This window comes from Propithecus coquereli, unplaced genomic scaffold (assembly GCF_000956105.1).
Source record: "Propithecus coquereli isolate 6110/MARCELLA unplaced genomic scaffold, Pcoq_1.0 Scaffold170, whole genome shotgun sequence".
In the NCBI taxonomy this organism is placed as follows: domain Eukaryota; kingdom Metazoa; phylum Chordata; class Mammalia; order Primates; family Indriidae; genus Propithecus; species Propithecus coquereli.
This window is the reverse complement of record NW_012141636.1, coordinates 5,687,084-5,709,188: the sequence shown is the minus strand read 5'-3', so window position 1 is coordinate 5,709,188 and position 22,105 is coordinate 5,687,084. Positions and strand designations below refer to the sequence as shown.

The 22,105-nt window shown below is 34.6% G+C and overlaps 1 protein-coding gene across 1 annotated transcript in view; it reads left to right on the top strand.

The window, feature by feature from the left end:
- The window catches only part of GRM5 (glutamate receptor, metabotropic 5), a 590,374-nt gene that overhangs the window by 428,002 nt on the left and 140,267 nt on the right, over window positions 1-22,105 (top strand). Inside the window, exon 4 of the mRNA XM_012641786.1 lies at window positions 17,717-17,952. Coding sequence (XP_012497240.1) covers window positions 17,717-17,952 — 236 coding nt within the window. The remainder of the gene's footprint in view (window positions 1-17,716; window positions 17,953-22,105) is intronic.

The following is a 22,105-nucleotide window of genomic DNA, read 5'->3' as shown; positions in this document are numbered from 1 at the left end:
GCTCAGATTTAAGGATATTTCTGATGCCTTCGTCAAGAGGGTTTTCTCAAAATTTTCCTTGATTTTCATACATTTCCCCAATTATAGGCTCATTTTCATTTAGATTTGAGACCAGATGTCAACCTATTAAAAAAATAAAATAGCTTTGTCCTCAGGATATGGATCCATTCTTCCATGTTTCATCTTGGATAGATCTCTATTATAGAACTTACTACATTGCATTTAAATTATTTTTTTGTTCTTCTACCAGACTGTAAGCTTTATTGAGGACATCTGCCTTAGGCCTGGAACATAGTTGATGTTTAATATAATAAAAGTTTGTGTGCTTGGACTAAACTGAATTTGGCCCACTATTTTCAGATTCCAACAGGATTTCCTGAGGATTAATTATGAATTTCATCTTTTATAACCTAAATATGGGTAACATTTCTCCATATTAGCTACAATCAGTTTTATTATGGAATCACTGGATTTTTAAAAAGCGGTAGCCGAAGACTCCAAGTATGTTCTTGGGGAGGCCTTAACATTTTAAGACTCCAATGAATGAAACTTGGACTGATGATGAATCACCTTTTTGCAGAATTTGCTGCTGAAATTTTACAAGATAACATTATAAATTTCTTGACCGGTCAGTAGTTAAGTTTTAAATTTCCTTTTTGAATAAAGATCTTTTATTTCAGTATAACATACACGTAAAAAAGTAGAGAAGTCATGGATGTTCACCGAATTCGCACAAAGTTAACAGGCCCATCTAAACATCAGTCGGATGCAAACATAAAACATTACCAGCACTCCAGTGAACAAGGTCCCAAAGTTCCATCTTGCTCACTCCCACTCTAACATACTCTTTCCAAGGAATTGATATCTAAACTTCTAAAGTATTGCACTATAGCTCACTATAGCTTATTGTCTTTTTTTAAAAATTTTACATAAATGGAATATATGTTCTCTTTATATCTTCTTTGACTCAGTATATATTATTAATTTTGCTTCATGTAATAGTAGTTTGTTCATTTTCTTTGCCTCCAGTATTATATTATATGAATAAATCACAATTTATTATCCCTTCTGCTGGCAATGAGCATTTTGATTATTTTTATTATGGGGCTATTGCAATTAGTGTTATTATGAGCGTTCTTCTACACACATTTTGGTATGTATATGGTAGCATTTACATTAGGGACATACCTGGGGCTGGAATTGCCAGGTTATAATTTAACCTATGTTCATTTGTAGTAGATACAGCCATAGAGTTTTTCAAAGTGGTTATACCAACTTATGCTTTTACCATCAAAGATTGGGAATTGCAGTTACTCCATATTTTGTCCTGCACTGTGTCTGGTTGGTGTGTAGTGATATTTACAGTGGCTTTAATTTTTATCCCCCTAATGATTAAAGTTGAGCACTTTTTAAAAATTTATTGATCATTTCAAATCCTATTTTATGAGGTGTGAAGTTTTTAAGCTTCTTGACCCTTTTCTTCTATGGGATTTCTCATTTTCATATTAATGTATAGGAATTATCTATGTTTTAAATATGAGTCCTTTTTGGATCTGTATCTATCATCTTTGCATCTATCATCTGTACATACACACACACACACACTCGCACACATAGAGATCTTCTCCTAATATGTTGCCTGCCTTTTAAGTTAGTGATGTCTTTTGATAAAAATAAGTTATTAATTTTATTATAAATACATTTATCAATCTTGAATTTTATAGTTAGCCCTTTCTGTGCCCTGCTTGAAAAATGTTTCTTATCCTATGATGATGAGGAAATCTTCTTTCATTATCATCTAGAACCTTTATGCTTTATCATTCATATTTAGGTGTAATCTATATGGAATTGATTTTCCTTAATAGTGTGGATTAAGTATCAAGATTTTTTTCTCTATAGATATAAAATTTACCCAGAATCACTTATTTAATAGAACTTTTTTTCCTACTTCTTTGTGGTGTTACCATTGTAGGAAATCAAGTCTCTGTATATTTGTGGCACTCCATTCCATTGGCCTATTTATCTATCTCTATGAATTATATATACATGATTGTAACTTTCTAATAAGCCTTGATATCTACTAGTGCATTTCTCCAGATTTGTCCCTCTTTATCAAGGTTCTCTTGGCTATTTTGTCCTTTTACATTGCCACATAAATTTTATAATCTATTTATAAGTATCCTCCACACTTCAACTCCACCCAAAAAAAACCCACTGGAATATTGATTGAGATTACATTGAATCTACAGTTCAACTTAAGGGAAATTAATCATTTTACATTGTTGATTACTCCAATTTATGAATGTGCTATAACTGTGTCAATATGTGTCTCCCATAAGTTCTCTTATATTCATGGAGAGATCTTGCACATCTTGTTTAGATTTATTTCTGTGCATTCAGTGGTTTATAAATGCTATGTTTAAATTTTTATTTGGTAATTGTTTTGAATATGTAGAAATTAAATTCACTTATGTAGACTGACCTAGTGTTCACCAAACTTCCTAAATTCTTTTGTTATTTGTATAGTGTATCTGTAGTTTATCTATAGATTTCAGATTTTCTATGTTACCAATCACATTGTCCATGACTGACAACAGTATTCCTTTTTATTTCTTTTCTTTCCTTATTGAACTGGCTAGAACATTCAACAAAATGGGAAAAAAGTAGTGAGAGAAGATATCCTTTACTTGTTCTATATATCAGGAAAAAAAATCTTTCAACATTTTATTGTCGTGTATGATCTTTACTGTAAAGAGCCTCGCATGACCAAGGAAGTTCTCTTTTTTAGCTAAGGTTGCTAAAGACTTTTTATCAAAATAATGTTGAATTTGCCGCATGATTTCCTTAATTCATTGACTCTCCATTACTTTGTTAATGTGGTAAATTAAACTGACATATTAGTTTGTTAAACTAAGTTTATATATATGTATATACCACATTTTCTTTTTCTGTTCATCCATTAATGAACATATAGGTTGTTTCTGTATCTCAGCTATTGTGAATAATGCTGCAATAAATATGAGGGTGCATATATCTCTTCAAGATCCTGACTTTATTTTGAGGAAACTCCGTACTGTTTTCCCTAACGGTTGCACCATTTTGCTATATGCAACAACACGGATAAACCTAGAGAACATTATGCTAAGAGAAATAAGCCAATCACAGAAAGACAAATACTTCATGATTTCATTTATGAGTTATCTAAAATAATCAAACTCATAGAAGCAGAAAATAGAATGGTGGTTGCCAGGGGCTCGGGGCATGAGGGAAACGGTGAGTGGCTGTTCAACAGATATAAAGTTTTAGCTACACAAGATCAATAAGTTCTAGAGATCCGCTACGCAATATTGTGCTTACAGTTAATGATATTGTATTTTACACTGAAACATTTCTCAAGATAGTAGATCTCATGTTATCTGTTCTTACTACTAACAATAATAAAAATAAAAATAATAATAATAATAATTTTGCATTCCTGAAGTAAACCAAACTTGTTCATGAGGATTAGCATTTTTATATATTGCTGAATGTAATTTACCAATATTTTATTTAGAATTTTGCATTGATATTTATGAGAGTTTGGCCTACATGCTGTCTTTCTTGTGAAATCCTTCTTATATTTTGGTTGTAACATTTTTATGGACTTATTAAATGAATTGAGAAGTGTTTCTTCTTTTCTTTGGTCTGAAAAAAATTTATGGAGCATTGGTCTTATTTCTCTCCTAAATGTATGAAATAATTTGTATGAAATAATTTGTCAATGAAGCCGGTGGCCCAGGTTTTGTGTGTGTGTGTGTGTGTGTGTGTGTGTGCATGTGTGTGTACATGTCTGTGTATGTGTTTCTGGGAAGACTTTAAATAAACTTCCATTGATGTAATAGTTATAAAATTATTCTGGTTTTATAGTTCTTTTGTTTCAGTTTTATTTTATCATATTTAGCTAGAGATTTGTCTATTTTATCTAAATTTTCAAATTTATTATCATAACATCTTTTATAATATCTTCTTAGGCTGCCCTTTCTAACTTATCTTTTTTCATGCATGATATTCATAACTTCAGTATTTCTCATTTTTTCTTGGTTCTTTTTGCCAAGTGTTCATAATAGTTTTATTAGTCTTTTCAAAAAACTAATTTTGACTTTAACTTTTTTTTCTACTATAATTTACTTTTTTTTCAGCAATTATCTATACATTTTTATTTTCCCATGATCTGTACCTTTTGGGGGGTTTAATTTGCTTTTTTTCTAACTTCCTGTAACTTCCTCTCAAGCATTTTGCCTTCACTTTTTAGTAGTTTTACTATGATAAGCATAGGTGAGAATTACTTTATATTCATTTTGCTAGCTTTCATCATACACGTTAATTTGTGATTTAGTGTGTTTCATTGCTTTTAGAAATTGCTCCACCATTTTCTCTTCAAATGTTGTTTCTACTCCATTCTCCTTTTCTTTTCCTTGTAGGAATCCAACTATATGCATTAGACATCTTCATAATGTTTCATGTGTTTCATGCTTTTCTTTTCTATCTTCGAAAATTATGTTTTTCTGTGTTTCAGTCTGGATATTTTCTATTCTTCTATGTTATTTTCTAAACTTCACTTTGGTTTCATTTATTCTGCTAAAAATAACACAGTCATTGGGTTCTTAATTTTAATTTTTGAATTCTGAATTTCTTAAATTTCTCTTTTATTTTTCATAAAGTACTGCTATCAACTAAATTCCATTACTTTTCATCTACTCTCTTGACTGTATTAATGGAAGTTATTTTAAAATTCACTCTCATAATTCTAATGATTGGGCTGGGATTGATTCCATTGCTTATTCTCCTTGGTTTTGAGTAAGTTAGTTCGGTTCCTTCTATGCCTGTTCATTTATGGAATAAAAGACAATATGTATAACAATTGTAGAGGTAATCTGAGGCTGTGTCGACAGTATTTTGCTACAGAGAGATTTTGCTGTTGCTTGTTTCCAGCAGTTAGAACAAAGAGAGACCATTTTAATCTAGTTTGATAGTGAGAGGATTTGAAGCAGCTCCCATTTTTTTTTGAGGCTTGTTTCTTTCCAGCTTGTTTGTAAAACTAGAATGTAGCCTTTAATGATTCCAAACAAAAACCCAGAGTGTTTACTGTGCGCTATGGTTTGGATGTGCTTTGTTTGTCCTCACCAAAACTGAGGTTGAAATTTTACCTCTGATGTGGTGATGTTGGGAGGTGGGGCATAGTGGGAGATTGTTAGGTTATGTGAGCAGATCCCTCATGAATGGCTTGATGCTCTTCTTCCATAGTGAGTGAGTTCTCACTCTGCAGAGACTGGATTCATTTTCATGGGATTGGATTATTTCCCTTGAGAGAGGGTTGTTAGGAAGCCAGAATGCCTCTCAGGTTTCCCCTCTTTACATGTGTCCACTACCATTTTGACCTTCTCCACCATGTTGTGACACAGCATGAAAGCCCTTGCCAGAAGCCAGTACCATGCCCTTGAGCTTCTCAGCCTGCAGAACCATAAGCTAAATAAACACATTTTCTTTATAAATTACCCAGTTTCAGGTATTCTGTTAAAACTAACAGAAAACAAACTAAGACCCTGGGGCTTTTTCTTCTTGGGAATCAACAATTCCAATTCCTTTTTTCAGTCAATGTGACTACCTGAAGCTCTGCTTATCTTTTCAACCTCGTAGCCACTGTTTTATGCTCAGCTTCTTAGCTTCTCATCAACTGCCTACAAATTAGCAATGATCCAAGGGATAAAATGGTACCCAATGTCTGCTTCGAATCCCTGTGCTTCTTTTCCCTCCCAGATATTTGCTCATCACATTTTGGATGTAATATTAGCCTACAACTTAAAAAACTTGCAAATCTCACCTAGTGCTTTTGTCCCAACTTACCATCAGCAAATTCAAACTTCAATGAATTGTCACATACTTCAAAGACAAAGTCTTACCTGAGTCCATTTTTTTTCTCTTTGCAGGATCTATGAACCTTTGAAGTAGATATTTTTACATCTTCATATTTCACATGAGGAAACTACCAGCTTGAAAAGTAGTAAATGGCCCAGGGTCAGACAGGATTTAAACCTGTTCTACCAAAATCTAGAAGCCAAAACTGAACTAGTACAACTTAATAAATGATATTCTTGATCTAAATCTGTATCCAAAGTTATACACATGAAAAAGTAGAGAGAAGAGTTAATTTAATTCTTTATACACACACACACACACACACACACACACACACACACACACACACTCCTTGGAATTTTTTTCTTTTTTTTTTGCCTACCTGAGTCCATAAACAGAGAATTTCTTTAAGCCATTACATTCCTATTCTGATAAAATGACTATCTCTGTAGTGATAGAATACACTGATAAAGTTATTAAGAGTCCCATCACAAGGAAAAGAGCTATTAGAAGATCTCAAGAGACCTTCATTTCTGTACATAAACACATAAAAAACTAAATACACGATCATTATTGTCATCCTAGTAAGTTTTACATTTGCCTGTCTCTAATGATGAAGAATGAGTGGTAGGGAATGATAATTTTTCTCCTCTTGATTCCCCATATGTAGAACTATGCAGAGAACTTAGTATGTGCCATGTTACTCATTATATTTTTCTAAATGAAAGAGTAGTATGAAATACTGCAGGAAAATCAAGAAAAGTATGAGTAAAATACATTATATCTGAAATTACAAAGTGCCTGGTGACCTGTCATGAGAGATAAAGGAATAAAACAAATGGAGGATTACATTCATCAACATCATCATGAAGTCTGACTTATTGCTTGAAATTTAGTAGATGTTCAATAAACCGTTATTGATTGATTGAACATCGTGCTTTGCACTGTATTAACACCTTGATTGTATTCTCATTGGCTATTTGGCCTTCAGTGAAGAGGCACAAAAAGAAGAGAAGAAAATATTTTAGAAAAGGTGGATGTTGTCCTAGCACAAACATGTAACAGAAAACTCTAGACACTAGTTCCACCGACGAAAGTTCACCAGATTAACAGAAGGAATTAATCCAATTCTGTGTAAGAGGGGTTTATACATTGAAAACTGAAAGGTTATTCTAAGAAAGGAAATTTCATGAAAAAACATAGAAAAAGTTATAAAAAGCTGTGGATACAATAGCTTACTAAAACTGTTTTCCCTATTTAAATGAATCATTCTGCTTACTAAATTGTTGTACATTTTACATAACAGCCTCATTTTTTCGCATTTCTCCAAACTGCTATAATATGACAAAGAAACAAAAGATTGTGTAATACACAAAGTAATCAACCTTTTTACAAGATATTTCTCAGCTTCTCCTCTATAAAGGATGTGTATGGTGAATAAGCATCCCTAGAGAGACAAAATGTTAAATCAGAGGATAGACTGTCTGCCACCATCGAGCCAAAATTAAGGCCGGATGGATATTCCAACCATTCTAATAGGTTTGTTTTACTATCCCATCATTTTCTAAAATCTCCAGGTCTTTGAAAGTCAGTCTACAATGACCAAACGCAGAGTTAAGTCAGATCTCCTAAGATTGTGTCTCTTCCAATATTAACAGGCATCAGCCTTCCAACTGAGAAAATGTAGAATAGAGGTGGGAAATGAGTGATAACTTACTATTGCTGTGTATGTGTAACAAATCATCACAAGTTTAGCAACTTACAGCAATATTCATTTATTAACTCACACTTTCTGGATGTTGGGAGTCCAAGTATAGAAAATTGGCTTCTACACTCAGGGTCAAACAAGTTGCAGTCAGAATGTTGGCGAGTGCATTCCTTTCTGAAGGCTTTGTGGAAGAATCTGCTTCCAAACACATTCAAGTCTTTGGTTGAATTCAGTTCTTTGAGGATATGGTACTGAGTCCTCATTTCCTCGCTGGTTGTTAGCTGGAGGCAACTCTGAATTCTGAGAGGCCATCTCCATTCCTTTGCATGTATCTCCCTCCAACATCAAAGCCAATAATGGAGATTTTCCTTCAATTCTCTTATGCTAAATCCCTCTTATGTTTGAAATTCTATTGCCAGAAAGAGCCAGTCCTTTTTCAGGGCTCACCTGATTAGATCAGACTCACAGAGGATAATATCCCTATTTTAAGGTCAACATATTTGTGAACTAAATTGCATCTTGAAAATGCCTCCATAGAAATCCCTATCTAGAGTAGTGTTTGACTGAATAACTAGGAGAGGAGTGTGTACCCCAAAGATCAGGGATGTTGGGCACCATCTTGGAATTCTGCTTACAGATTCCCAACCTGCACTCTTCTCCCTGCCATCCAGCACATGTCTGTTAGATATAATCCCTTAAGAAACAGTTCTCAGTGCTATCACTATATGTTATTTCTTAGTAGGTTCTATGAAGAATGAAAAGTGCTAGAGTTTTAGAATTAGTAAGGTCTGGGTTTATATCACTTCCATATTTGCTGTGGGGTTTGGAGTATGTTATTTAATTCCTCAACTGTAAGAACTAGGGGTGATAAGAATCATCTCTAAGGCTTAATGAGCACTAGGCAAAGTCACACAATGGAAACCATCTTATGGTAGACACTTAGTAAACGTCAGGTTCCTGATTTATTTTTTTACTTTTGTATGTTCTGACATTGCTCCTCTAATCCACCTCTATTTATCTTTTATAAATTTGGGGAAACAAGAAAAAATGAGATTTAAAAACCCTGAGTTGATTTATATTCAATAATCTCACCTTTTTCTCAACAATTCTATATTTTGCTTCTTTTTGGTATTAAATAATTCATTAGTGTTGGCTGGTATATATTCATAAGAACTTATAATTAAAATATCAATATATTTTCTTGCTTTTGTCTATTATTTAGAGATTCTAAGACCTCCTACTCCACTGAGGGGTGGGGGGAAAAGAGATATTATATGAAGACAGCCAAGCAGTCAGTAGATTCCCATTATTAGAATGAAAAAATCCCAAAATATCTGTTAAAATGCTATTGGTAAGAGATTTGGCAGGATGATGATTACATGTGGGTAGAACAGCAGTTTCCATAATAATTATGTGGGCTGTGAACAGACTGGAAAAAAATGCTGGGATGCAGCCTAATGAATGTACTCATTAACCTTAATAGCATCAGGTAGAGAATGGAGAGGACCATTCTGAAGATTGGAAAAAAGTCAGCCTTTTAGAGTCACTTTATAAGGCACATTTGACAGTCTTATTTTCTCAATTAAAAATGAGTAGATGTGGTTATATAAAAAGGACTCTGTATAATTTGAAGTTTGCCTTTTAAAGCCTCATTTTATGATAAGTTATATTAAACATTTCTTGAGTGCTTGGTATGTGCCATGCATTATAGTAAACATTCGGATACATAGATGTCCAAAATATAAAATTTATAGTCTACATGGAAGAGACAAAAATAAATGCAGCTAACTTTAACACAATGCAATGACAATTGCAAAACTAAAAGCATCATAATGTTTACCTCCATGAGAGCAGAAATCTTGCCTTCCTTGTTCATTATATTCCCACATTTAGAATATTAGTTACATAATACTTATTCAGTAAATAAAGAAATGAATGTCACAGTATTTTAGAAGCAAAGCGGATGGAGCTATTAAACCCAGGGGAGCTTGAGAAAGGTTTTGATAAGTTGCATTCAAGCTAAATCTGTCAGCTTGATGAATTATATTTTGTCAAATCAGGCAACATGTGAGGAGTTGAGAGAATGGCATTCTGTGCAGAGGGAATAGCATGCTCAAAGGCTTGGTGGTGTGAAAGTGTAACATATTTAAGGAACACAAATCAATGTGCTATGTCTCCAATAGACAGTATGTGAGTGGTTAGTCTCAGCCGTACCAATATCATCATGAAAAGCAGAACTAATGATTTTAATGAGCAAGAACAATGGTATGTACCTAGCAACCCCCCTTACACCCCACAGGTCTCGAACACACACACATGCTCACGTCCATGACACCGATTTAAAGACTGCTAACTTCTAAAAATAAGTCATTGAGATGCCTACATTTTCAGTCTAGTGTTGCTCCTTTTGAAATAGACGTTGAGGTGATTTATTTATGCTGTTTGCCCATGACAAGTAGCAGAGTGAGATGCCTCCCCCAGAACTTTGTGGAGTTATAGTAAATAACCATTTTGCCATTTGAGAGTTCACCTAGTGAAGTCCATATCCATTGTATGTAATTAGTCTTCCATGTAAATAATCAAGAGATTGTAAATGTAAGAATTAAGAGTTTGGAAACACCCAGAGTACAAATTGAGGTGATTGGGGAATAATCTTAGCGAGGCAGGACAGGAACGTGATTTTCAGTAAATGATAATTCAGTGACTGGAAACCTAATGAGTCGTATTGTTTATGAAATGATTGAGTAAAAAGGAAAGGGAATGTTCAGTTGGAAGAATAAATGAGGAAAACCCAATGGGCTGGAAGTTGGCAATGCCTGTTCAGGCAGGTCATGCCTAATGGATTGTTGACTCCTCGAGGGCATGGACTGGAACCTACCACAGTGTTTGGCACAGAAGAGGCATTCAAAATGCTTATTGAATTAATGAATTGGAATGAATAAAACATTGAGACTGTTACTAAAGGATCACTCAATGCAATTTCAGTGCTACATGTATTTTTCTGTTTACCATAGCAATAATTTAAAATATATACTGATAGGAAGTGAGGAAAGGAAGAACAAATTATATTGTCTGCATTTTACAGATTTAGATTTTGATAAGAGAGACAAATTTTAAAATTATTTAGCATCTGTACTATAACATTTAATAATTCTTAAACTTCTTTTCTTCATAATTTTCCAGGATTTATTTTCGTGTATTCTTGTTAGCATGTAGCTTCCAGGGGCTTTCACTTTCTAGCACAAAAGGATTGCGATATTAAACCTACTGGTTGTAAACTCTATAGTAAATACTTTATAAAACTGTTGGTCTGCTTTATACTTCATTAATTTAATAAAATGAATGATAAAAATAATAGTTCTAAAGTTAAAACATTTATATTACTAAAATACAATGGTATAGAGTACCGAATTTTTATAGTTCTATAATTGCCATTATTTGTCATTTTTTGAGTGCTGACAGCTATTGTTCAACACACATAAACACACACATAATAGAATAGGGTAGGTTAATATGTTGCTGGGACCACAGATAAGAGCATTATTAAATTTTATTTTTTAACATTCAAGCCAATTGTAGATGTAGAGAATATTTTGGAATCCAGGAGAAAAAGAAATGCTAGAGAGCGTATAAGGTAAATCTGATCATTACAGATCCCAACTCATATTCATTTTCTTTCTTTTTCACACCAAACTTCTTATCCTCCTATATTGTTCAACTTAGGACATGGTACTACAATATTGCTATTCTCCTCCAAACCATAAAAAATCTTCCTTTAACCTCTATTTCCTACGCATTTAGTTCTAGGGATCCTACCTTACGATTCCTTACAAATATGGCTCTTCATTCCTACTGCTACTCCCTTACTTCAGTTCTCCATTGGTTTCCTTGACCATTGATTCTCTAACACTCATCTCCAACTGCTCTGCTGTGTCACCCACACACCTACTAGAGTTCATTCAGTTTTCGTCATCTTTACATATCATTTCCCACCCTAAAAGCTACCACTGCCTTCCCATTACCTGTATGATATAGTCCAGAATCTTGGGATGGCACAAAAGACCATTCACAATTGGTCCTCCTCAGCTCACCTTCTCATTACTTGACTGTCCTGTGCACCCTACATAGCTGCAATGCTTCATCTTCACTATTCCTTGCTTCACAAATATCTTCTCATATAGGAAAAAAAAACCTCAAAATACTGTTATCACTACATTATCCATATTTTTCAAACTCGATTCAAATCTCATCTTCTCATGGAGAATTAGTCAATTATTTATTGATCTGCATTTGGCTGATACCTATAACAATAATCATTTGTATGTCATCATATATCTATATGTCTGTCCTTTCTAATCCCTCAACTAGACTGTGAGTGCCTGGAGTGTAGTGGCCAAAACCTATTTAACTTTCATTTTTCTTACTTTCAATACAATTTCAACACATAGAAAATGTCACCAATTGCGTTTTCTTCAAAATATTACTGTTCCTCTCTGTGGTAGATACTATAGATGCCTGTTTTATTCAGGTCAGGTTTAGCCATGTGATTTTTTTTTGTCATTGAAATGTGAGCAGGAGTGACATGGGTCACTTCTAAAAAGCATTCTTAAGAACAATTGCATGGTCCCCTTATGCTCTCCGTTTTCCCCTCTACAACACGGGCATGTCCCAGAAGCAGGCTGCTCTTTTAGACTGTGTCTCAGAATGAAGATCACATGGAACAGAGTCATAGGCCATCTGCAATGAACATGAAGGTGGGGCACAAAATAAACCTTTATTCTCTACCACTAAGATATTGGGACGTTGATTGCCACAAAATAAGTTAGTCTAAGATAGGTAGATATTTAACAAATCTTGAAGAAAAGAAGGAAGGTTATAGAGACATAGAAGATAAATTTTAGCTGGAGAATTCCAGAGTCAATTTTGTTTTAAACAAGACCATCTGTTAAAAAGAAAAAAATTAAACTTTCGTGAGTTGCTAATTATGAGAAATAATGGGAATTGATGTTGAAAGGAGAAAGAAGGAAGGGTAGATTATAGAGCAGAATATATTTTTGGTAATGCAATCTTGGGAAGAAAATTAAAGCAAATTCTTGCTAGAAGTGCACGTCTTTAAAATGTCTGCAGGGAAAAATCTGAGTATCTATTGGTGAGGTGTTTTGAGAATCAGGTACATATGTATAAAGATTCCATCCTCAGTTAAGCCAAATTAAGTAAATTAAGAATGTTTTTCCTGGCCGGGCACAGTGGCTCACGCCTGTAATCCTAGCTCTCTGGGAAGCCGAGGCGGGCGGATTGTTTCAGCTCAGAAGTTCGAAACCAGCCTGAGCAAGAGCGAGATCCTGTCTCTACTAAAAATAGAAAGAAATTAATTGGACAACTAAAAATATACAGAAAAAATTAGCCGGGCATGGTGGTGCATGCCTGTAGTCCCAGCTACTCGGGAGGCTGAGGCAGGAGGATCGCTTGAGCCCAGGAGTTTGAGGTTGCTGTGAGCTAGGATGATGCCACGGCACTCTAGCCCCGGCAACACAGTAAGAGTCTGTATCAGAAAAAAAAAAAAAAAGAATGTTTTTCCTATTTCAAATGTCCAAGTTACTTTGTTTCTATAGCCAAAGAAAGACTAGAAGCCTGACTAAAACAGCAGACAGGTTAAGACTCTATGTACATATAGTCAATTCTCATTATTCACAGTAATATTACATAAACATGCACTAAATTAGTAATACTGACCATTGCTCCTAGAGAAAATGCAAGTTTAGGTGTGCTATAAGCCTCTAGTCACATTTTCATCAAGTAGTCAATATATAACCTCGCGTTATGTGCGTTCCTGTATAAAAATACCTTATTTGATATATATTGTGATTCATTAAGGTTGAACTCACAGCAAATAGTATTTTATTCATGGCTGACTGCAGCTTACCTAACATATGTATTTTCTATGCATATAGTCATCCCTGGTCTCTCAGTATGTGCAGATTGGTTCCAGGACACCCCCTTCCCTTCATACCAAAATCTGAGGATGCTTAAGTCCCTGATATAAAACGGCTTAGTGTCTGCACATAACACATAACCTACACACATTTTCCCATATACTTTAGATCACCTCTAGATTACTACAATGCAAATGTTATGTAAATAGCCATTATATTGTTTTTATTTATATATTTTCTGTTGTTATATTATGTTTTTTCCCCACATATTTTTGATTTTCAATTCACTAAATCTGTGAATTCAAACCCATGGATACAGAGGGCCGACTAGATTTTCTACATACATTACAGCCTTATTGTGCTTGGGAATACTAGATAACACATCAGCACTACTCTTGGAGGTCAAGTAAAATAGCAAAATCACTAAGAAAAAATGCAAAAATATAAAAACTTGACACTAAATAGATAGTGAAAAGGACATTTTTTTATAACATGAAAACTGCAGCAAGAAGGCAAAGCGTCATCTTGTTCAACCTCCGATGGGGACACATAATGTCAAAAGACTCAAATTTCTCCACTCTGTGCATATCTGTGAATGACTGAAAAAATGCCATCAGAATTGATTTTGGTGCTGTCAATAAATTTTAACACGTACTTGAATTTGCAAATACAGACTCTGTAAATAATGATGATCAGTTGTATATCCAAACGATCAGAAACAAAAGAATGAACTGGATTATGATGTGTCAGGCAAAATGCCTACCAGTGAGAAGAGAGAGAAATTAGATTGGATGGATGGATGGATGGATGGATTGATTAAATCTAGAAAAGTGCCTTAAATGTGGTAGGTTTTCAATAAATGTTAATTGCTTTCCCTTTCGTCCTCCTCTTGTTTTCCCTTGCTTTGGTAAAATATATGTCACCCAAAGTATTAAAGTGGTGCCAGAATCTTGAAGGTCCATTTATCAAAGTAATGGAAAGCATTAGATGGTAGGTAACCTCGAGTTTTTCTTAGCATTTCATTTTACTGTTGGATTTATTACAAGCATACTTAGAGATGCCCTATCATCTTAACACAAATTTTAAAAGCACATATTCATGAAAATGTTAATATTTAATAACAGAAAGTCAATAGAGTACCCTCTAATTTTGCCAGCATTGAATAACTTTTCTTGGGACTTACATCACAAATATTCTCCAATAAATTTTAATAGAATAATCCTATTTTATCATACAGATGTTGAGATATATTCTATTTCCAAACTAACTCCTTTATGATTTTTATTTTGTGGTTCATTAGAAATATCTGGAGCAAAAATTATCTTAAACTCACAACCCTAATTTTTAGACTACTAAAAGAACATCTTCTTCTAAATTCTTAAACTTACAGAAAAGATTTATACCTAAAAAAAAGAGAGAAAACAAATATGACGAGAGAGGAGTAAATTATCACTCTCTGGTCCTGACACTTTTCTTTTATGGAAATATTACCTGCAAAAAAGTTTATCAAGACAAGCTTTTTACAATCTCCATTAAATTCAATGAATGAATTGTGAAGGGTAAATTGGACCCATTATAATCTTACAGTTCTTATGTAATATTCATAATCATAGTATTATATAACAGAGAGTTAACATTAACAAAAGGAGCAATTTAAATTCTCACTTCCTTGGCGAATGGGGCTCTGCTTGACAAACAGAGCTTCCTGTCCCATTTGCAGCACGCCCATGCATCTTCTCGAGTCACAGTGAGACCCACACTCTCATATCAGTGATAAAATAAACCCTCCAAAACAGAGGAGAAAATGAGGCAAACAAGCCCACTTCATTTCAACTTGTCAGCTTTAAATAAAATCTTCTGGAGCTGAAAATGAGAAACTTGAGGGAAGATAATGTGTGAAATAACCAAATTCAACATCAGGACAAAACATACTATATTACTTTTTATTTTTTTTCCTTGATCTGCCACAAAAGTTTTTGAAATTTCACCATAGAAAATTTTTAATGAAATATCTTCTTGTCAAAGAGAATTTAGAGAAAGAAAAGGTTCGTTTTGTTTGTTTTTTCCTCCTCTTCCACCCATTCACTGGTGTTTAAGGAAATATCTCAAGTCATCTCAAGCCCCTATGATATCTTAATGAGTAATCTATGACCTTTGGAACAACTCCCATTTATCAATGTTTAAGTCACAATTGGTAAAGCAGAATGTAATGAGAAAAAAAAAAGTGCATGCTTTTTGTATTATTTTAATTAATTACTTACATAATACTTTCCCTGGCACTGGTTTTATATGCAAAATATTGGATCATGCTCTCTGGCTAGAAAAAAAAATGTTATGGACAAAAATTTGTTCAAAGGAAGATAAAAAGAAATGAACATTGTGTTATATAAAAATATGTGAATATCAATGAAATAAGCAGTGATTTGTGATGTGAATCTCTTCCCTCACCTTTTCCCAGTGTCCACTGCTTCCTACCCTTGGCTTACCCCAAACACTTCTCCTGTTTTGCCTTCAAGAGGCTCCATTCTGCCCTTCCCCTCAATCTCTGTAGTCTTTCTCTTCCCTCTTTGGTGTTACTTATTTTTAATGTCAAATTTTCCCTTGACTTTCTTTATATTTCTTTAACAAACACTTGCACCTCTTCAATGGAAGGATAGTACCACTGGGTCCCAGCAGACACACAGCACAAACTGTGTATATTCCAATGCCAGTGAGAAGGGACAAGTCAGAGTCTCCTTCTTCCTGGATATTCTAAGGTGCACCGAAATCTGGTATGAACATCTTTTCATATGTTTTATTTTGATTTCCAATGTTTTGTTTCATGTATTTTCCAAATAACCTTAGAATACTTTTTCTTATTCTGATATATACTCTTATAATATGAACTCTCTCATTTCAAACTCTTTTATTTTAAAATTCCTAGATTACTTTGACTGATCGGTGCATAGAATGGATAGTAATGTTGAGAAGTATCATCCCTGTCACCATCCTTGATGTTCCATTGTTAAGAAATTCTTTCAGGCACTCTGATATAAAATGTGATTTCATGTTTGCCCAGTACTGTGACTGCCGGATCAAATGGTAGTTCTCCTTGTAGCTCTTTGAGGTATCTCCATATTGCTTTCCACAGAGGTTGTACTAGTTTGCAGTCCCACCAGCAGTGTATGAGTGTTCCTATCTCTCTGCATCCATGCCAACATTTATTGTTTTGGGACTTTTTGATAAAGGCCATTCTCACTGGTGTTAACTGATATCTTATCGTGGTTTTGATTTGCATTTTCCTGATGATTAGAGATGTTGAGCATTTTTTCATATGGCCATTAGTTTGTTGGCCATTAGTCTGTCTTCTTTTGAAAAATTTCTGTTCATGTCCTTTGCCCACTTTTTAATGGGGTTGATTTTTTCTTGCTGATTTTCCTGAGTTCTATATAGATTCTAATTATCAGCCCTTTATCAGATGTGTAACATGTGAATATTTTCTCCCATTCTGTAGGCTGTCTGTTTGCTCTCATGATAGTTTCCTTGGCTGTGCAGAAGCTTTTATTTCAGCCTCAAGACCTAATTCAAATCTACAGTCTCCTGGAAGACTTTCTTGCCTACAAATATTTCAGTTGGAAGCTCTGAAAAATCAACATTTAATAGAATGACCATAATCAGCAAGATTTTTTTTAAACCTCTGTATTATTCACTTGTAAAATGTAAACAAAAATAAATATCATGCCATAGGTTGATTAAATTAACATTAGGCATGTTTTGGAAATATTTTTTCATTTTTATTTTATGATGATTATAATGATTATTATAAAGTAAAAGAAAAAATGTAACTTGACCTAGCTATTAAATGTCCATTAAATAGTGTGAATGATGATATTATGTAGCTTGCATGCATATACTGTATTTTGTAATCAGTAAAATTTTGCCAAAAGCTCTAGTTTATTCTCTGCAGTTCAAGGTAATGAGGTTAGTGCCTTCTAGCACTCTTCAACCCAAAATTTCTGTGGTGTTATTGCACTTTTTATTCTAACAAGCTGCTATAACAATAATCACCTAGGTGTAATGCAGGACCATCCTGTGGCTGAAGTAGCCATTAATGACTAACCTTTTCAAAAAGAAAACAAATGTACTCATCTGCTTAAAAGATACCTGTTCTAAGCTGTGGGTTTTTTTTGCTTCCCCACAGTGATGGCTGGGCCGACAGGTATGACGTGACAGATGGATATCAGCGAGAAGCTGTTGGTGGAATTACAATCAAGCTCCAATCTCCCGATGTCAAGTGGTTTGATGATTATTATCTGAAGCTCCGGCCAGAAACAAACCTCCGAAACCCTTGGTTTCAAGAATTTTGGCAGCATCGTTTTCAGTGCCGGCTGGAAGGGTTTGCCCAGGAGAACAGCAAATACAACAAGACTTGCAATAGTAAGCAGATTTATTGTTTCATTTAAAGTGGTTGAGGCTGAGGCTCCAATACAAGCAAACCGTGTCATGGGGATAGTGGTTGTAATTTTTTAGAGAGGAGGATTCTCACATAAATAGAGTGGGTATTGCTATTTATGGTGATAAACAGGTTTTACTCTAAGAAAAACATATCAGAGCAAGTATTTTTACTCTATTAAGATTTCAGAGGCCGGGCGCGGTGGCTCACGCCTGTAATCCTATCACTCTGGGAGGCCCAGGCGGGCGGATCCTTTGAGCTCAGGAGTTCGAAACCAGCCTGAGCAGGAGCGAGACCCCGTCTCTACTAAAAATAGAAAGAAATGAATCAGACAACTAAAAATATATAGAAAAAATTAGCCGGGCATGGTGGCGCATGCCTGTAGTCCCAGCTACTCGGGAGGCTGAGGCAGAAGGATCGCTTGAGCCCAGGAGTTTGAGGTTGCTGTGCGCTAGGCTGACGCCACGGCACTCACTGTAGCCCGGGGGAAAAGAGTGAGACTCTGTCTCAAAAAAAGATTTCAGATGATTAGATTATTTATATCATTCAAGAAATTGGCTATGTTTCTATAAGGGACTATACAAGCTAAAGGATCATACAAGCTCCAGTATGAAACTATTATTGACATCCTTAAAAGCAGGAACTACATTCTACTCATTTCCATTATCCTGAGCAGTATGCACAGTGAAGGCATATAGTAAGGGGTTCATATATGTCTGAGGAATGAATAAAGGAGTGTTGAAGTACAGATCCAATTCATACTTCCATCAATAAACCATAAAATAGTATCTTAATTATACTATGTATAATTATGATATTTTGGGAAACATAACCTGACTAGAGCCATTTGTTTGATCATTCGACAAATACTTATAAGGGCTCACAATGTACCAAATATTGATTTAGCTTTAAGTGTACCAAGATGGGGAAAACTAGTTCCCGCCTTCAAAGGTTTACTGGCTAGGAAGGGAGATAAGCATTCCAACAAAAATTACAATTCAACATTATAAATGATATATTAAGGTTTAAATCAATGTTAATATTATTTCTAACACATCTAAAGGGAATCTTGACTCTAATAATCAGATAGAGCCAATATTGATATATATGTCAATGCCTGTAAAGGTTAAAGTTTGTTAAGATTACTAAGGAGTTTGTTGAGATTGACATAGCCCACTTTGTATAATAAGAAGCCCATATACATTTGTATAGGAGTAAAATGTTTAAGTTGATGGTGTAGGTGCCTTCATCCACGATGGCAGAACACCAGAGTGCATTGGAGAAGTGGGTTTGAAATCTTGGTCCATGAATCAATTCCAGTCCACAGAGAGATTTTCACATACCAGCAACAAAGTGAGGAAAATAAGCACAATGCAGTGAGTTCTTCATAAAGCACTCTGCCCTTGAGGTCATAGCTATCTTATGTTGTTGGTATCAGTTTGTTCTTTTGAGAAATGATGGATATAATAAGTGGTGAAGTGATTGTTTTTAAATGTCATTACTTGGTAAAACAAGAAGTTGGCAACTTTATATCAGTTCCTATTTGGGTAGAGAGGAATGTTGGAGTATGGGACAGTGTACTGGTCATTGAAATACAGAAATCATAGAAGCATAGTGTGAGAGTATATTTCCTTCTCTCCCACTTCAGATCTTGCCAACTCTGTCCAAAATTTTCAAATGCTTATTCATTTCTTTTGTTTTTAATTTTACTTTTATGAAAAAATGTGTGAGAATACATAGCATTGTCACTCATGGTTCACAATTTCAATTCTGTAGCTAATTTCGTATGTTTTAACAGTTTATTAAGGACACAGACTTCCTTCCTCTCTTGATATTGGGAAGCATATGTCTATCTGTGGTCCTATTTTATGTCTGCGTACAGATTACTAATGTGTCTTCGTTGGTGGAGTTATAAAAGGTAAGCAGTAGCTTTGATCTCATCTCCAATTCCTCTTTGCTAAGGAGTTGATGACAACCCTAACCAGTGTGTTTAAGAAGGGAATTTTTCAGTTGGTCTGTACCCTCTTCTGTTCTAACTTCCTCTTTCCACACTCCTTTTTATCTGAAATGCCTCCTCCAGAAAATAGTTCTTTGTTTCTCTGACTCTTTCTTTGCTAGGAGTCTTGCTTAGATATAGTCTTGAAAAACTCTTCAACTGATTTCTATGGAGTTATTATTTCTATGGAAACGATTCTGTAAACTCCTCCCTTTGACCTGCTGCTGCAGCTCTCTCGTCTCTCACATGAGCACTTTGGTGTGCCTTGTCTCCACGTGCAGAATCAGTTCCTTACTGTAGTCATGGAAAGCACTCTTTAGTCCTCCCCTTGGAATCTTATCTGACAAAAGATGTCATTTGGTACATAAACATGGACACTTTGTATATAATACCTCTGTTATTCTTCTCGGTGAGGGAAGTACTATTTTAAAGTACTTCATTTTAAAGATATCAAAACCAAGATTTGGGGAGACCAAACAACTTCCTCAAGCTCATACAACTTTTAAGCACCGAAGCCTAGAATTGAACTTAGATTTATCTAGAGTTTAACCAATATGTTAAACTAAAGAAATAAAATACATCAGGTTTAAAAAAAAACCATCATCAAATTTGCATTATATACTAATCAATATATAGGTCAAAGATACAAGGATAAATAATTCTTAAAAATATTTAGGTATGACTACAGAATGCAAGAAAAGATATCCAAATATTCACTACCCTCCACTTTTGAACCCAGTTCATTATTTACTCAAATATCCTTGTTAGCATTTCATCCCTATCACGTATGAGAGTTTAAGTTGTTTTGTACCTTTGTCAACACCGGATTTTGTCTTTTTAATTTTACACATTTCATGAATGTGTGGTTCTACCATACTGTGATTTTGATTGGCTTTTCCATGATATATTTAAAAGTTAAACTCCTTTTCATATGTTTATTTGAAAGTTGGTATCCTCTTTCATAAAGTGTTCAAGACTTTTGAACATTTCTTTGAGCTTATTATCTTTTTAATATCTCTTTTAAGAATTTCTCATATACCATGACTATGAGTCCTTTGCCAGATGTATGTATCATAAAATTACAAAATCAAGGGCTTGACTTGTTGTTATCTTCCTATTTCTCTCGTTTGTTATTTGTTTTCTATTTACCCAATTTGTTCTTTAATTCTTCATTCCTCCTTCTTTACTATCTTTGTTTGTATTAATGAGTAATTTTTATTCTATTGTCTCACCCCTCTTAACATTTTTGTTTCATCTCTTAGTATAGTTTATTTAGAATTTTCAATAGAAATTAACAATGAGTCCTTAATTTAATACAAACGATTTCAAGGTGATTCTTATTTACACTTAAAACTCTTGTAAATATTTAACTCTATTATATCCTGCACATTTTCTGTTATTACCATATAATTTATTATTTTTTTATTTCAGAATATTATGGGGGTACAGATGTTTAGGTTACATATGTTGTCCTTCCCCCCCAAGTCCGAATTTCAAATATGTCCATCCTTCGGATGGTGCTCATTGCACTCTTTGTGTATGCATATATCTGAAGCCTCCTCCCTCTTCCACCTTCCCCCTCCCCCCTCCCCCCTGCCCAACATGAAATAAATGTTATTCTTACATGTGCACTTATGTGTTGATCAGTTAATACCAATTTGATGGTGAGTACATGTGGTGCTTGTTTTTCCATTCTTGGGATACCTCGCTTAGTAAAATGTGTTCCAGCGCTTTCCAGGAGTATATAAGAGGTGCTATATCACCATTGTTTCTTAAAGCTGGATAGTACCCCATGATATACATATACCACATTTTATTAATCCACTCCTGTATTGACGGACACTTGGGTTGTTTCCACATCTTTGCAATTGTGAATTGTGCTGGTATAAACATTCGGGTGCCGATGTCTTTCTTATGGAGTATCATTTGTTCTTTTGGGTAGATGCCCGGTAATGGGATTGCTGGATCGAATGGCACTTCCACTTGTATCTCTTTAAGATATCTCCAGATTGCTTTCCACAGAGGTTGGACTAGTTTGCAGTCCCACCAGCAGTGTATGAGTGTTCCTATCTCCCCGCATCCATGCGAACATTTATTGTTTTGGGACTTTTTGATAAAGGCCAGTCTCACTGGAGATAAGT